This window comes from Cupressus sempervirens, chromosome 2 (assembly GCF_028749045.1).
Source record: "Cupressus sempervirens isolate cs-2001-9-10 chromosome 2, ASM2874904v1, whole genome shotgun sequence".
Lineage (NCBI taxonomy): Eukaryota > Viridiplantae > Streptophyta > Pinopsida > Cupressales > Cupressaceae > Cupressus > Cupressus sempervirens.
The window spans coordinates 501,737,126-501,756,083 of NC_143119.1; the positions used below are offsets into that span (position 1 = coordinate 501,737,126).

The following is an 18,958-nucleotide window of genomic DNA, read 5'->3' on the forward strand; positions in this document are numbered from 1 at the left end:
TTGGTGTGGAGTTTCGCACGAGGAAGTACCAAGAACTGCGCAAGAAAATTCAGCACACCACGCAAACTTTTGCACTCTCGCACAAGAAAGTGCAATTTCAAGCGAGGATCCAAATCAACAAGCCAAAAACAAAAAGGTAAAAAGCTAAGAAATGAATTGCCTCCACACCAGGGAGTATCGGCTCCACAGATCAAGGCATAGACACTCAAACGCTATAACTGCAAGATAGAACTACATCTAGCCATCTGAAACACAGCAGTAAAGAACATACTGAAAGCAAAATCGCAGTGTATAGAAACATTGCAATGAACTGAAACAACCAAACTAAGTGCGCAGTTCCTCCCAACTGTAATAGCATCATGAGACCTCGAAGGTCCTAGCCATCCCCCTCGTGTAACATCCCAAACTGCCAACTCGATAGCTGGAGCTGTCTTATAAAGACATCACTACTAAAGCATAATGACATCATAAGAACGGAAATCTAGCATGCTAACCGAAAGCAATAGATATTCCAACTAAGTAGATAACATCATCTAATCATATGCTAAACATCATAATAAGGAAATGCGTCAATAAACTAATATCATCTAAACATGATATTACAAGCATTTTGATGAAAGCATAAATTACAAGAAAGCATACTCCGAAACCCGAAGTACCAAGTGAAAACATCCAACAATGGTTGCACTGGGACAATAGATCGTCTCTATACACCGGTTCCCAACAATGGTATAGGTAGTTACGCCTCCCAAACACGTGAAACCCTTAGGTCCACTCCCATCGTGCTGATGGAGATAATGATTTAACCACAAACACACATAAAGCAAATGTTCGTGGCTAACACTCACACTAGACAATAATGAGGATTGGAACCAAGATTAGAGACAATGCATAAACTACAAGTCCTGGTCAAACACTCAATGGGCTACTATCTAGGGGTTGACATCATGGAGAGTCACTTGGCATCGGAAAGCCCAAGCTTGGAACTGTGCAGACTCAACTTCCCAACGGAAGCCTCTCATATTGAAGCATTTTATTATCTTAAGTTTTATTACCACCTAGTGTTTTGTTTAGTTATTACTTAAAACTTCCTCTACCAACCCCCTGGGCAATGGTCACCAGGCTACGAGATAGAAGCCCCCTCCATATGCTACCCTACCCTACCCATGCTCATCTAACGATGAGTGCCTGTAGGCATGCATATTCCCAACCCTACCCCTAATGATCATAACTCCACCAAAGTACAAACAGGAGATCGGGCCTCGTAAGTCACCTGACAACGTATGCACATGTACTCGTGTGTGGCGCACCACCATCACAACTCCACCAAAGTACAAACAGGAGATCGGGCCTCGTAAGTCACCTGACAACGTATGCACATGTACTCGTGTGTGGTGCACCACCATCACAGAGATCATAACATAAGGATTGGATGAGAACACAAGCAAAATATCACTCAACCGAAAACAAGCTCAGTAGGACGTATGTGACACACATCCCAATGCAACAATGGTCTGATTGACATCCAAATGGATGACCCAGGTCCATGACCAACATCATGCCAAGAAAAATTGAGAAAATAGGGCGGCACACAAAACGAGGTAAAAATCTCAAAAATTGGAAAACTTCGAAATAAAAACCCATTTGGTCTTTGGGCACAAAAGCTTAAAATATCCAATAAAATTTGGGTTCAAACACCGTATGCAAAAAGGGCCAGCATAATGGCGTGAAACCCCAAACCCTCATCCCAAAAACTAGAAAAACGTTCATGCCCGACCAACTAGGTAGAACCAACAAACATAAATAGAGGGGAACACCAGTTCTCAGCATTCAAACAAATAGTTACTAGAAACAAAACCAGAAACAGAGTTGAAACATGAAAATGGGAGAGCCCTACTTGACAGCCAAAAGGGCTAAATCGGAGAACAACCAGGTAAAATAAATAATTTGCAGATATAGCCGAAAATGACAGCAAAGCAAGGTCTCCCTGAGTTGGATTTGACGAGTCCGTCCTTGTGAATATCCCACACCCATAGCTCTCACAACGAACAAAAAACCAATCCTTCAGAAAAGGATTTCAAGAAAAGCTCTCAATTTTTCAAATTGCAAAAGTGAGAAGTGAGGAATTAAATTCCTCTTTCAATACTAATTCACTTTTCGAGTGAATCATTGATTAGGGTAAATAACCAGCCAACCTAGTTAAACCTTGAATCGACCCAAATGAAAACAAGCTATTCTTAGTAATAGGAATTCATTTATGGCAAAGCTGCCAGAAATTAAATTCAATAAAATTTAAAGCCTGAAAACCCAAAATCACAGAAATTTCCTTAACAACTTTCGCTACAATGCAAAACTCTAAATGCATAGGCACGCTCATTGGTCCAATCACATAATGCAAATGAGTTTGGATTTAACAAATCACTGGAAGGTTTAATTAAACATTTAAAATATATGTTGACCATACAGGGACGACATTGGTAAAATATGAACAGCTAAACCACTAACTCCATGTACCATTGCTAGGGATATGAATCCTGCACGCTAAAATACATGATCAAGTGCAATTGCATATAATATCATAGTCGAAGCAACAAATGCATTAAATACCTAATTTAACAATTTACTCAATTATACTGATATAATCCATTTACATCATTCACGTTCGCATAAAACATAATGAAGCAAGAATGTAGTAAATATCCATAGCATAAAATCCATCTCATAACAGCATGAGAGATATGTCCAAATACTAGATAACCAGATATCATCATAGAACATGCTGTCATCTCAAAATGGCATCAACATGCAAATATGATAAACTGAACAACATAGTAGAATAACATCTATGATACTGAAATCAAAGTATAACATCCGACCCTCAGGTCATCTCAAAAGAAACATAACAAGAGTATCAAGTATCTCTCGAATCAAAATATAACAAGGTTCAAACTGCAAATACGAGGGGCACTACACAAATTAAGACTAGTTTTCAAAAGGCTGTCATTTACAAGATGGAAAAGTCTGAAATTTTGATGAGTGAAAAGGAAAGAATTGGGTTTGGTAGGAAGTTATCTTGAGATGGCAAAATTGGAAACCCCTATGAAATGCTTGCATCCAAGAGTTGGGACACAATACACTCTCCACTTGAGAGAAATTGAGACTAGGGAAGTTGGAATTGATTGGGCTTAACTCACCAAAAAGAAGGGAAAAAGGGCTTCTGATCCACAACATGCATTTATTGAAAATGGGACATTAGATTTATGCACTTCAGTTCCATTTGTATTGTATAATTAATTACTCCCAAAGGTCACAATTACCTTGAAACATGTTAGTCTTTTAGATGAGTGCACCACTTTGTTGGATATTATTGTCTTGAGAAGTCTAATTCCATCCTTTGCATTATGGTGGATATAATTTTCTTAACTTGATGGGGGTGAGTGTTTTAAATTGGAAGATCTCTTATAGGACATGGTAATATGCTCATTGATATGGCTATGTAATAATTGAAGGAAAGTTGATTGTAGCTTAGGGCATAGTTGGCAAAATCGCAGTTTAATCTGTGATTAGATACAAATCGCCGAGTTTTTTTGCTGGGCGAGTTTTTCTTAGAAAAAATAGTGGATTCTAGAAATTGGCCGAAGTAATCAGCGAGTTTTTCCTAAAAACTTGTGATTTTCCACTAAAAATTCGACTGCGCGTGAGTTCTAGCGATATAGGCAAGAATTTTTTTTTTTCAACACTAGTTTTGTTTTGTGCATTTGGAGGCTTGAGAAGGGGAGAGAAGAAGGGTTCCAAGGCATTCTTAGGTGATTGCAAGCTATTGAAGAGGAAGATGTGATTGTATTGATGTATTTACTATTTAGCATTTACTTCTAGATTTATAGTTTGACAAAAACTATTTACTATTTTGCTTCTTGCCATCAGCATTCCTCATGAGAATGCAATTTTGTACCCACTATGCATTTATATATATCTAAACTATGCTTGTTTCTTTTGTGTTCTCTTTAATTAACTCATTAGATGCATCTTCTCATTGAAATTTGCAAAAAAATGTATTTTGAATTAAATTTTGGCCGTTTTTTTAGGTTCCCTAATTTTCGCGAGTTTTTTCAAAAGAATGGCTGATATTTTCCCGAACAAACTTTCAGGGGGGTTGGCGAGTTGTTGCCTAGTCCGAGTTTTCCAACTATGGCTCAGGAAATCATTACAGAAATTAGATTTATCTTGTGCCATTTTCTGTAGTAGCTATCCTCTAGAGATATTTGCTTAAGAAATGTTATAATTAATTACAATGAAAATTTTGTAATTGGAAATAATTTATAGCCCAAGTCATTTAGTCTACTATCAGCCATAGTTTAAAAGCTTTGAGAAACTCGACATACCCAACTTTAGCTTGGATTTAGTGACTCAGGGAAATTTATAAACCTAAAAAAAGTAAAACACATTTTGTGAAATGTCAAAATACTATTTAAATATATGCATAATGATAAAACATCTTTTAGAGAACAGATAAGCACTATTGGTTTTTCATGCATTCATACTCAGCTCAAAAAATGTTCAGTGCATATCATTGAATGTAGTTATTAGTTACAAGTTTAACACTCATTCGCTCATAAATTTAATCTCAAACAGCATGGTGTCCAGTAGCTACTACTGTGTCATATGTGATCATAGTGACTAGAAAAACAATAAAGCACTTAATATGTGGTCATATTCATAATAACTTATCATGCTGCTACATCTCTCTCATACAAAGAAAGGAGAGAGATATTGTATAACATCAGGCACTACTGCAGTAGAAACTGAAATGTCTCTTCCACAGATCCACCCAAATACGATAGTTGAAGTGGTTGATGCCTCTGATCTTCTTCCATGCAATATGATAATTGAAGCAGTTGATGCCTCTGATCTTCTTTCCATAATAATTAGACTCTGCTTGTCCTGTTTCTTTTTCTGGCGTTCCATCCTTCTTCAAAGTAGGCCCGTGGCAGATTTTGTCTGAAACAAAGAAGTTGTAATCTGAAACCCTAGCATTTTAAAAAAAAATTTAAAGCTTACAAAATGTAAATTTTAGCAGCTAGTTAAATAACAGAAAAAGAGGTAAAATCTTAGAATGAGGGAAAACAAAACAATAACGTTACCTTGCTATGCTGCCAGAAACTTTAGTTGTCAAATCACTATTATGCAACATCCTTGAAATCACTTGTAAATGCACTGAATTTGTCTATGTCTCGAAGGAGTGAGGATTTGAGATGTTGAAGATTGTAGCTGTGATAGAAATCTTTATCTCTGATTTTGCTTTATATTGAAATTGAGAAAATACCTATGTATTGTGTTTACAGCTGGATAAGATATTTATGATAATATTTGAGATAATATTATATGAAGTGACATGTGTCATGCGAAGAGTCATGTGTTTAGAAACATGAAAAGACTTGTTTTTTGGAAATTGAAGAGACCTTTGGTTGTGATATGAAAAGTCTCTCAATTCTGTATATATGTGTGATCACAATTGTCTCAAGGGAAAAATCGTAATGGTTGATTATTTATAATCAATAAAATAGATTTTTTTTGGTGTAGTTGGTGTTTTTCCCCTTCAAGTGGAAGGGTTTTTCCAAGATAATCTCTTGTGTTTTTTGTGCAATTTTATTCTACTCTTCTTATTGTTGTTTATTTTCATTTTCTGGGCAAATCATTAACATGGTATTAGAGCCAAGCTAGATAACAACATTGTAGGTAGTCTCTTTTCTATAGCTCATGTTTCTGTTGTGATTTCATAAATCTGGAAGTGTTGAAATTCTGCTAGCAGCAAGAAATTATTCTTGCTGGTGTTTTGGTAGCTGCTAGAGAAATTATTCTCATCTATATTGATCCTTTGAATTCCTCTGAGCTTATCTTCTCTAAGACCAAAATAGCCCAGTTCAGTCCATTAAACTTCCAGTTTGTGAAATTATTGTACTCTGCAATGTTGAGGTGTACACCTCATCCGCAAGAACTCAAACATTTTTTTTGGGGTTTCCAAAATGCTCATCTTTGGGGTTTTCAAAACCCTTAGCAAAAGGCCACACGGAACATTTTGTCAATGGTACATCTCAATCGTTCAATAACGACTTTGCATCCAGTATGGCAAGATAGACAAAGCCCTAAGACTTTTTGTTCCTGGAACAAACGACAGTGGGTTCGGATGCGTGTAAGCAAAAAAGCGATTTGTAATGTTTATTGTGTTGGCAATGCCATTAGCAAAGCGAATGTTGAAAAGAAACTTCTGCGGTGGAGTGCCGAATAAATGATTGCCACTGTTTCTCTATGAATGCCTTCTACTATGAGGAGAAAGAAAGTCGTTTGTATTGGTAATGATGATTAACTAATTGCCCAGAAACACAATCAGAGGATGGGAATGGCCTATGGCAAGGGCAAGGCACTTCCACTTAGATGTTTTGCCTTGTTGGAAGCGCCTGCCAATGAGAGGAGTATTGGAAATCTTTGCATGGAGGGCTTCTGACAACGCTGTCTTAGTGGACATTGGAACTCTTGTCATCCCTTCCCAGCCAACAACATAGGGACATTGGAGCCAATAATAGTGTGAATTATTCAAAGGTTGAAATTCCGAGGCAGTTTTGATGGACCTCTCAACAACCATGGTTGAAGTCCCACTTATGGTTATTGATAATGCTCTTGCCTCTTCGTATGCAAAATCAGAGACAATATGTACTCCATATCTTAATAAAAGAGCACGGGAATGGTTATGAGGGACAATAATTCTACATTCTAGCCATGGTTACAGTGGTAATCAGAATTGACATTTTTAGAAATTTTGAGTTCGTTGCTTTAGAATGGATGTTTTGAATTCAGATGATGATGATTTGAGAAGAAGGGGTAGATGGAGAGAAATGAAAAGTTATGGAGATCGTAGAATATGTCAGATCTTGTTAATAGGTCCTACGCTACTTCAAACTTGCCCTTGATGAGTGCATGGGTGTTACCATCGAGCAAAGAAGAGGCTCTCAAGATTGTCGATTGGTAATATCTATGTTGTGAAGAACAAAAGTTATTTAATTTGGTATTGATCGCATATGCAGGTTATATAGTTGATATGCTTTATTCAATAGGATGCTTCATTAGTGTTCTTATATATATATATGTATTTATGTTTTGTTTCATATGTATTCTGACTTGATATTATGCAAGATACTATGATTACTAACCAGGTTGTCCAGATGGCCCAGATAGCTTCATAGAAAATAGAACTTGGAGATTTGGTTGATGTGAATTATCATTTGTATTAATTCATATTTGTGTCTGTGCTGAGATGAGAGATAAGTATTTTGTGATTATATCTTTAGTCATGATGAATTGTTATTATATCATTGGGAATAGTTTATGCTTTAGCATTGATCTCTATGATAGGTTGAATTTATGATTGCTCTTGGTTGTAGGATGCATCAAGAAGTGATGAGAGTTTATATGCATGGGGACGCTGCTTGCTGTCATGTGACTGATTGTTGATACATATCTTCATTAAAAGAGGAAGATAATATATAGGAAATGATATTCATTGGGAAATTGTTCAACTTCAGAGGGAGGTTATGTGACAGAGGGAGATGTCTAATTCTTTGCAAGCTTATGTGGTAGTGTAACTATTAAAGATCCTCAGTTAGTTAACTTGGACAGTGAATGATAATCCTGTTGAGAGGGAGTCTCTCTTGAGAGAGAATCTCAGTCATAGTTATACATATTACTAATGAGTTCTTCTTTGCGAGAGAGGTTCGAGGTGAAATCCTTTGTTCCACCCTTTTTGAGTAGGTATGATGGATCCACTCTCTATGAGTAGGCATGTTTGAAATGCGTTCTTCTTTGGGACAAGTCTCAGGTGAAAGCCCTAATGCTACCCTTTGGTGGTAGGCATGGTGAAAATTCCATTCTTGTTTGGGAGAAGTTTGAGGTGAAAGCTCTCATTTCACCCTCTACGAGTAGGCATGGTGGAAGTCATGTGTGTCACTCCATGACTTTAATCTTATACTTTTATGGTTCACCCTCTAGAAGTAGCTATGGTGAATAATGTTACAATATGTTTTAATGAGAATCTATGTGATGAAAATTTATTATTGACATCTTTGTTTGCAACACTGTGTGCCTGTCATACTAATAATCTCTCTCTTGTTAAGAGGGAGTGTTGAAGATTGTAGGTGTGATACATATCTTTATCTCTGTTGTTGCTTTATATTGAAATTGAGATAATACCTATGTATTGTGTTTAGAATTGGAGAAGATATTTATGATAATATATGAAGAGACGTGACATGCGAAGAGTTATGTGTTTGGAAATATGAAAATACTTGTTTTTTGGAAATTGAAGAGAACTTCAGTTGTGATTAAAATTGTATCAAGGGAAAAAACATTGGACTTGATAATTTATTATCAATAAAAGAGATATTATTCTAGGATGTGGCTGAGTTTTTTCCCTTCAAGTGAAAGGGTTTTCCTAGGATAATCTCGTATCTTTTGTGCAATTTTATTCTACTTTTCTTATTGCTGTTTATCTTTATTTTTTGGGCAAATCATTAACAAGAGGTATTATCAGAAAATTGAAGTCGTTTGATGCTTTTTGTTGGTTGCAGACTACCATTAAGTTGAAACTGACAAGTTTTTTATTTGAACTTGTCGGTTTTGGTTGTTAATTTTTATAGCAGAGAAAGCACCATACAAAGAACAGAAAAAGTCAAACACAAAATGGACAAAAGTTATCTTGGGAAAACCCTCTAACTTGAGGGGAAACAACCCAGCCACACAATAAACTCACTTGTACTGAATACTAATAATCTGAATACAATCCCCATAAACTTCTGATTCTGCACATCCCTCTAAATCAATGCACAGCTATCTCATTTTAACACTAATGAACCTGTAATACAAATACTGCACATAGAATACACCCGCTAATCACGACTGAGCACGTATGCAACAATCATTACCCAGCATTCATATGATAAAAATTGCCCTGCATGTCTATGATAATTACTTCCCTTCATGCATATAATAATCATCTGATGAATACCAACAAAACATCTCCTTAAAGAACACCTCCTGTAGACATAGAATGTGAACAATCCTCAATCTAAACAATGATGACCGGAACAAGAAGACCTGACATAACTTGCAACGGTCCATGAATATTCACTGTAACAGCCACCATATTGGCCTCCACATCATACACAAGACAGACCCTTCCAGTTTTGTTTGCTGTGACTTAAGAATGAATCCTACAGAAACAATCTGGAAACAATGATCTGAGAATAGTTGTCTCAACAGCAAGAACGACAATCTCGCCACACACAGAAGAATAGCAATCACAGACTTTTTCTTTTCGTTATCAAAGAATACACCACACGGAGAACCAAAAGCTCGACACTACCAAGAGATGCTTCCGTCATAGAACAGTGACCCAAAGCCTGACACCACAGCCATGCACATGTGGCTCTCCAATTATCAACAGTTACACATGCACGAGACCTTTCATTTTCTGTGGTGAAGACTCTTCACAGACTTCAAAAGGCACGACTCTTTGCTTGCCAAACACTACGCAAGATAAGACTCTTGGATACCCAACAGGAATGAGAGGAATATGCGGGAAGCTCGACTGCTGTGGCAGATACAAACCATGCAATCTTTCATGAGCAATGTGAAGACTTTTCATTAGACTTCAAGATTAATAACCTAGAGACGAAACCCTTCAAAAGGAACCGGATCAGAATTGCAGGCTTTTCAGTCTATGTCATCCGGCCATAAAGGAGAAGTAGGCATTGCATATAACAGACATCGCAATCATACTACCTCTGTTTGTTGATGAAGTCATCACAGGTAAAAGGAATGTCTCCTGCAGCTACAAACTCTAACATCGGCAAATATCTTGTGAGTTAATTGTTGAGGGATCATTCCAAACTTGGATGTGGGCAAAGTAGTTTCCCAGAAATTTGTTTTGTGAATGCCTGTGATTCTGCAAGCATTTGAACTGTGCCGTCAATGAACAAACAATATTGACAAAGCTATTAGTAAACAAATAAGGAGTGTTTGAAGAATAAATTTTCACCATTCGTTTCTAGAAAGAAAAAATCATAGAATTTTAAAATGATATTTTATAGTATATGTCAAAACCCCAGATAGACCTTATAGACCTTATAATGATGATATATCATCTATGTGATATCCTGTTTATGCTCTCATTGAATTGTCCAGGTTTTATGCAATTTGAGGTAAGATTTTATTCCAACATGATTATAAATATCTACAAGTGCAACCCTTGGGTTTGGATGTAGGACAGTGTTCACTTCTCAAAATGGTTGTACATTTCATCAATTATTTGAAACTCTAAACTTCTGTTTCAGTTCTCTGATCAAACTAAAACAAATTTCAAATCTATCAGATTTCCACAATCCATGGAAATGTAAATCAAGTTGCTGGAATAGATTGTGTGAATAATTTTTACATCAGTGTTTCGAATCCCACTATGCGATCCATCATCAGGATGCAATCTTTGTTTTCTTACATCTTGATGATGGATCATGTAGTGTGATTCGAAAGTTGATGTCAAAATTAGTTGCACAATCTAATCCATAAACTTACTTTACATTAAAATAAATTTGTCATAATCATTAAATAAGTAAACTATGGGCACTGGAAAACTACCCGATTATTTTTATCTTATGGAATACAAAAGAAATTCAATTCATGGTTGGAATTTAATTTGCTTGTAAGTTAAGTGAAAATGAGAATTGCGGTGATAACTTGTCACTCAATTTTTACACTTTTCACATGAAATGTTTCACAAATTAAAAATCTCTGGTGACATCCTGATTTTCTTTATAAGAATGCTACAGTGTAATATCCTGGATGGATGGATGGATATTCTTCTATAGTTTTCTCCAAAAGCATATTTCAGAATACAACAGAAAATTGTGCAGATAAACCAACAATATAAACCAGCAAATGAGCCAGTAGATGCTTATTTAAGTACTTAGTTCCAATCAACTTCAGATTTGCTATTGTATTATAAAAACTAGCAATACAATAATGTAATGTTTTCCAATCTTAAATACCACAAAGACAGTCAGATTGGATAATAAACATAAGTGAAAACACAAGTAAAACACCTGAAATGACGTCTCCCATGAACAATGGGTTCTCGTCCACTGTTGTCCAGCTAGAGGGTTTCCGTCCTCAAAGCTGGTTCGGAAAATGAAAGCAGTTTGCTTCCAAGTTTCTGCAAGAGAAAATTGATCTGAAATCCAATAACAAAGCATAATCCAGGCATGCTCAAATGAATGAAGCTTCCCTTCATTTAATGCTCAAGTTGTGACCCTTTAACTCCCTCCTCCTGTCTTTCCATATGACTTAAAATAATCTGCCTTAAGCTCCATTTAATTCACTTAAAAATGTGTTATGCATTTGACCTAATTTTCTGTAATGTCTCAAATTGGGGACATTAGAGTGCCCCCCCCTCGAGATTGTGTGCCCTCAAGCAATCATGAGTCCATAATCCAATGCCAGGGTCTCATGTCCGTCTTCAAGATGCTTCATAGCTCGTATTAGTAACTATGCAATCAGGATGTGCTAAATTGCGGAGCTAACAATAAGGATGCAACCCATCTATCATTATGATCCCTGGATTATTACAATATAGAAGGCTTGACAAATACAAAATCCTTATGGCCTCGTATTTTACAGAACATATACATTTTGAATAAAATGTTTTATAACTTCTAATATCAATGTGCTTTAAACGTATGGATTTCGGCTCACAAATATATTAATCTTCACATATTCTAGTTCTCAGAACATTTACGCACGAATATATTATAGAAATTTCTGATGAAACATTTTGTTAATGTTGTAGCTTCAATCGGATTGAATTAATTGAGAGATAATCCTTCTATGGTTATTTTTTAATCATCAATTAGACAAACTCACACACACACACACACATACACATATATGTATATATTGTGTGTGTGTGTGTGTATTGTTAACATTGTCTAATGGTTATTAACTTGTATATTACCATAGATATGTCTCCTCTACTCATATATATTAAACTCTGCAGTTGGAACACACATATACCGGATACGCAGTGCTATTACATTTGCAGAAACTGATCCTTCAAAATTAACACTTTTGACTATTCCCAACAAATATTAAATCTCTAGGTCTGAGTAAGTATTATTGCCATTTATAAAAGCCCCAACGATATATTGATCTTGGAAAATTACATTCAAAATTAATGTGTTAGTTCACTCTATTAATTAAAAATTTTCGCTTCAAAAGCTTTAGAATACACAACAGATAATATCAGCTTCCCACAGTTTGAAGCTCATGATGGACATATACTCTTCCACTGCTGGATGGTGCATACGCAACTACAGAAGTCCCAATCAAGGAAAATGGCCAGCATATTACGATGATAGATAGTTTCTAATCTTTGTTTAGTATCTAATAGTTATCTATTATAATCTCCTATAAATATTAGAATGTTTCCAATATTTAGTTTTCTATTTCTAGAATAGAATGTTTCTATTCTTTACAATTGTTTCCTAAGGAAAAATCGTTCAAAACTTCAACCTCTTGTATAAATTGACCTGTCAGTCTTTGTTAATATCAAGCAAATATTTTTCAATTACTTTGTAATATGGTATCAGAGCCAATACTCTAAATTTTTTCGAAAATAAAAATCTGGAAGGCACATTCTTCAAGGCAAAAAACATAAGACCCAGATTCAGAAGGCTCTTGGAAGAAAAACATTCAATGCAACTATTGCCACAAGTTTTGGTACATGAAGGTTGAATATTGGGAGTGTTGAGCAGCCCTATCTAAGCAATTTGGGTCGCAGCCCACAGCGAACAGTGCGGAGCACTGTGAGCAGATAGAATCTGCCTTTTACGCTTTTTGACAGCTTTCCTCTGAATAGATTAACCATTAAGGGAGGGTATTACGACAATAGATAATTTCTATTATCTTTATTTAGTATCTAATGGTTATCTATTGTAATCTCCTGTAAATATTATAATGTTTCTAATATTTAGTTTTTTGTTTCTAGAATAGAATGTTTCTATTCTTTACGATTGTTTCCTAAGGAAACATCATTCAACCTCTTGTATAAATTGACCTCTTAGTCTCTGTTAATATCAAGTGAATATTTTCCAATTACTTCATAATACAACCACCCTCATTTCTTTCAAAAACAACTAAATTCATTTCTTGAAATTAGGATGTCAAAATATTAAATCCTCATCGCCAACATATATTTGGCCACAAAAATAATTCAGTGCTAACCATTCTATCATTCACAACTGAAATACATTCGAAAGCCTTACAATCATTACTTGGCCCTAGCATAGAATATAGTGTACGACCAATATTGGTTTGCTCCTCAAAATTTAATAATATAGACCAAATACTCTAGTCACGATGCACTACCCGACATCGATATGATCAATTATGAAGAGCTCTCGCAACCTAGGGCTCTCCATGGCAGTACTATTTCAACTTGCACCTATATTGGCACAGATGCTAAAATCTTCCCTTTCTTAGTAAACAGATCATGATATCTCAATTTTATTGTGCAAGTATTTCACCCGATAAATCATATCATTTCTACAAAACGTATGCCTCTGGAAATGCTGGTTTACATTTGATGCTCATTTCTTGTGGTCAGTTTAAGCTGTGAATACTCCTAATATTGTCTTGCAAATACTTTAGCGATTTGAAATTCACCGTAGAAGGTAAAACATCATATATCCAAACTTGTTTAAAACAATCTATTAGCTTCATCATATTTGCCACTAAGGTTGAAGCATAGCCGCCAAGGGTGAACTGAGCTGTCTTTTGGAAAACATTTCCGCCGAATATTCATATGCCCAAACCTTTTAGAGATTCACACAAATAAGTGGGAAATCAAGTTAGTTTATTTAAAATCCTTACAATAGTCGGCTCATTATTGAAATATATTCTTTTAAATTTTTTTGTCTCCAGCTTAACAAATATTGTAACTTAGATATTCAGCATGAAAACTATGTCTCATGACTGGTATACTTGATATGTACCATTTTCTGCTTTGTTTACATTTTTCCCACAAAGTTATTATGATAAATCTTCTGATGAAATCTGATTATACCCAACAGGATGGCAGGTTTGATGCTTTGATACCACTGTAATATCCCAGATGGATATTCTCCAAATTATCTCCAAAAACATGTTTCAGAATACCACAGAAAACTCATACAAATAACCAACAATATAAACCAGCAAATGAACCATTAGGCTCATTATAAAAACAGCAATACGATAACGTAATATTTGCCAATCTTAAATACAAAAAATATAGTTAGATTGGACAATAAATATAAGTGAAAGCACAAGTGTGACAGTTTAAATGATGTCTCCCACAAACAATGGGTTCTTGTCCAATATAGTTCGGCTAGAGGGTTTCCGCCCTCAAAGCTGGTTACGAAAATGAAAGCAGCTTGCTTCCAAGTTTCTCCAAGAGAAAACTGATCTGAAATCCAATAACTAAGCACACTCAAATGAATGAAGTTTCCCCTCATTTAATGCTCAAGCTATGATCCTTGAACTCCCTCCCCTTGTCTTTTCACCTTCTCCCCCTTTTGTTACCTAATGACCTCCTTTTAAAAATTTAAACGACTTAAAATAATCTACCTTAAGTTCCATTTAATTCACTTTAAAATATGTTATGCATTTGACGTAATTTTCTCTTATGTCCCAACCTGGGGACATTACATGCAGCATTGCCATACGATTTATTGGATAAAGTAAGAGACTACAACACTAAACAAAAAGGTGGTATTAAATCTGGATATACTCTGAAAATGCATCTAGATATTACTAAAGATTTACCACAACAATCATCATTTTGCTTTCTGTGCTTTGATGAAACTCTTGACAAGATCATTGAAAGAAGCTTATGCCTTCTAATCTAAAATTTCATCTACTAATATTGATGATTCTGATTTGCTTATAGGTATGCTTGTGCAGTGACTAGCAGAAAACTTCTGAACTACAAGAAACAAAAAGGGAATTTTACAGAACAAGACATATAAAAGAACTGTTCTATTTTTAATGAGACAGATTGCAATGATATCTCGGTTGCAAAGACTATGTCCAATCTTTTACTGTAACAGACTTACCCTTTAATGATTTTAATATTTACTTTTTTTCAACAAAGAGACAGGTATATATTACCCCATTAATTAAATGACACCCTAAGCTCAGCAAAATATTGTCAGAAACCCTCGATAAAATCTCAGATATAACTACTTGAATTGCTTCATTGCTTCCAACTTACTGTAAGATGTAAAAGTTTTATCTTCTCTTTAACGTAATAGGACAAAAGTAACCGATATTTTCTGTTTATTTCAAAACAGTACAATTGTTTTAGTCAGATATTTTTAGTGTAATATAATCTCAAGAGCTATTCTCTAACCAAACATATCTCGTTACTTATGGTGCTGCAGATAATTTTTCGTGATTTTAAATCATCCAATATACTTTTAGATGAGAATTTTGATCCAAAATTGTCAGATTTTGGATTGGCTCGGCAAGGACCAACTGGAGGGATCAGCCACGTGTCCACAGCGGTATGCATATAGTAGAGGACATATGATGACTTTCTTCCATGCCTGCTTGATGTTAGTGCTGTTATAAATTTTAGTCATTACTTAAGATTTGCACCAAAAAGAGGTCAAATTTTTTTCACTTGCCTATTAATGAACCTAACTGATGGCTAAACTTCTGCAAACAAATCATGAAAAAAGGGGCTATCATACATACACATGCTTAACACTGTCTGGAATCTTACACTGTAAGAGTGATACAGATCTGTGTATGAAAGAAGCAAAGATGAAATGAGGCTTAAAAGGCTTATATTCTAGATTCACAAGCACTCTTTAAACATAAATTTGCTTGTTTAGAATAACACAACAAAGTAAATTTCAACGTAAATAAGAAATCAACACCATGTAATGTAATTATGACTCAAATGAGAATTTGTAGATTAAAAAGTTTGCATCTCCTGGAATTACAGAAGTCAAATAGATATGCCTGTCATACAATAAACTCCCTATCTTGCTCAATTATTATCACACAGTCAAATATCGTCAATCTTATCTCAAGTGCCGTAATTTAAACTCATCATAATTTAATCTATCTATCATAAATTCATGTCAAAACAACACCAACTAGCTTTGCTTCTGTCTACTCATTGATTGTGAGTAGATTTGTATAGAACTGAAGGTAAGAGGGGTGCTCCACTTTCTTTTACAAGTGGATAATTATGATAATTATTATTTAAAAAAAATCAACAATCATTTACTATAACGAAACAGGTTACAATTTGACATGTCAAAAAGACCATGCTGTAAAGACCTTAAGGTCTGTGTGATCTAAACTTTGTTTTTCTGAATTATTTGATCCTCAAAATAAATAACTGATTACACAATGCTGATTCAGGAAAATAACTAGTCAATAATGCTTTTGCAAACTCAAAGCATCAAATGACAAGTTTTACCCTACAACTGTAAATTCTGGATTATATTTGTTATTGAAATTGATAGAGAACTTTTTTACAATGGTGATTTAAGCTTTCATATTACATTAAAACCCAATATGTCAAATGGTAGCACACCATAGAGGATAAGTCTTGAGGGTTTTGTCCCGAGATCATGTAGAGCTTGAACAACAACATACAGCAGCACAGTGATCTCTTGGGGGTTCCGTCCCAAAACCTAAATTGTGCACAAAGACAAACGAAAATATTCAGCATAACTGAAAAAATGGCAAAGTCATCTATATATACCTACTTACGGTTGTTCATCAACTTGCTGTGCAAGGTAAGTAAACATTCTGATTTGGCCCCTTTCTGGAAGTCGCTAGAAAGCTACAAACTAAAATAAAGCAAAAACCTGATTTTCTGCAAGAAGACAAAATTACACAGTTGGCAGCAATTTGATGTTTCCTTCTAGGAGACAGCTGTCACCAGAAGACAAAATTGGGCTTCTTCAAGAATTCATCAATTCTTACTAGAAGATTGAAGACCAAAATCTGCTTCTTTTCTTCCTACACTAGATAAAACTGCATGGCTGGCACAAAAATCTGATTCTTTTCTTTGTACACTAGATAAGACCACATGGCTGGCAGCAATCTGATCATCCCATCCACTTGATTAAGTATTCTGGAATAGCTTTTATACATAATCTCTTTACTCTTACATCCATAGAAAATTTAGGTTCAAGGATCAATTTTTTTTCATAATCCAGCAGGGGGAGTTCCTTGGATGAGTTGTTTTGCTGTCCAAGAGCTTTCTTTAAGCACGGAACATGGAAATTCTCATTCATAAGCAACCTGCCCCACTTTTTTAATCACCCTGTAAGGGCCATAGAAATGTGGTTCAAGCTTCTCTTTTCTGCTTCCCTTCATAGAGGATTGTCTAAAGTGTTCTAACCTCAGAAACACCAAAAATCCTCTTCAAATGCTCTCTATGTTTGATGTCTATTTGCATACAACTTTTACTGACTTTGGGCTTGTTGCAAGTTCTCTTTGACAACTTCCAGAATATCTTTGATTTGCTGAATCAAATCCCGAGCATTAGGTACTCTACTATCAATGAAAACCTGATCCACAAAGAAGTTGCATCATAGCCATATAAAACTTTAAAGGGGAACATTGCAATCGAAATATGGTAAGCCATTACATGTGTCAACTCTGCAGTGACACCAAATACAGCAGTCAATATTCAGATCCCAAATTAATCTAGAAACTTGGTATGTCTTCCCTTGTTCATCTTTAAATTTTCGCTGCACCACTCTAATTAAAACATTACTATAACTTGAACTGTGAAGCAACTCATCGTGATCCCAATGAAGTACTGTACCAAACATACCTTTGCCAGGATCCCAAACAATTCTACCTCCCATGCTAAAAGTGAGAAGATAGATGTATTTCACCATATCCCCAATGCCTAATGTTATCAGCATTTGTATGCCGGTCTGAAAACCAGGATCCTATATCAGTTTTAGTAATATGCTTCCACCAATTGAAGGGAGGCCTATAGTGTTTTTTTGGGTTTTGGAGTTGGCTGCTTTGAAACCGGAGGTTCACCCCTGGATCCTAGTCATTGCACTATCACACTCCCTCAAATGGAAGAGATAGTTGTCTCTCATCATGTCATTGATGCCAACTATCTGAGTGAATCCTCAATGGCATAAGAAACACCTCTAATGTCATATGCTGCTGGGCTCTTATCATCATGCCAATATCCATCATTGGAGTAACGATCCAATCATTCCAATCTATCCCAAGGAATACTGGCATCAAATTACAATTTGAAACCTTTGTAATCAGCAATGTAAGATAGCCTCCTCATAAGAATGACTGGATTGGAACCCAACAAGTTTTGGCTGGAATGCTTCTACTCTCATGACCATCTCAAAAACTGGAGCATGGATCTGTTGGAACTCACCATTTCTAAGCATATATCCACCCGAAGCAAGTGACTCCATGACATGCATCTCAAATCCTAATATCAGGACCGGTTCATACTCCACCAGGGAATCATTGACATGATGGGATTGTGTCTCAACACTATTGATCTTCTCAAGCTCTTCATACATAGCTAAAGGCCTAATCAAATGTGTGTCACCCGTGTCTTCATCTCTACATGTAGGCATAATCGTAGTGGCTGATCCTCAAGGTGTGTATACAACTACCCCATCCGTGTCCATGATTCGAGCCTTCAAATGGCTCTCCAAATGTGACTCACGATCTCCACGATGCAAGCTGTGTGTATGCTCAGTATTTCAGAATCATACCTGTTTTTAAGCCTGTGCAAATTTGAAAACTGCTTGCTGTTGTCCATCATAATGGGTTCTCCGCTTAAACCATGAGTACCACTCTC

The 18,958-nt window shown here is 35.7% G+C and overlaps 1 protein-coding gene across 1 annotated transcript in view; it reads left to right on the plus strand.

Moving 5' to 3' along the window:
* LOC149573193 (serine/threonine-protein kinase PCRK1-like) overlaps positions 1-18,958 on the plus strand; it is a 61,815-nt gene that overhangs the window by 13,065 nt on the left and 29,792 nt on the right. Inside the window, exon 3 of the mRNA XM_089814373.1 lies at positions 15,522-15,644. Within this exon, the coding sequence (XP_089670499.1) occupies positions 15,522-15,644 (123 nt within the window). The remainder of the gene's footprint in view (positions 1-15,521; positions 15,645-18,958) is intronic.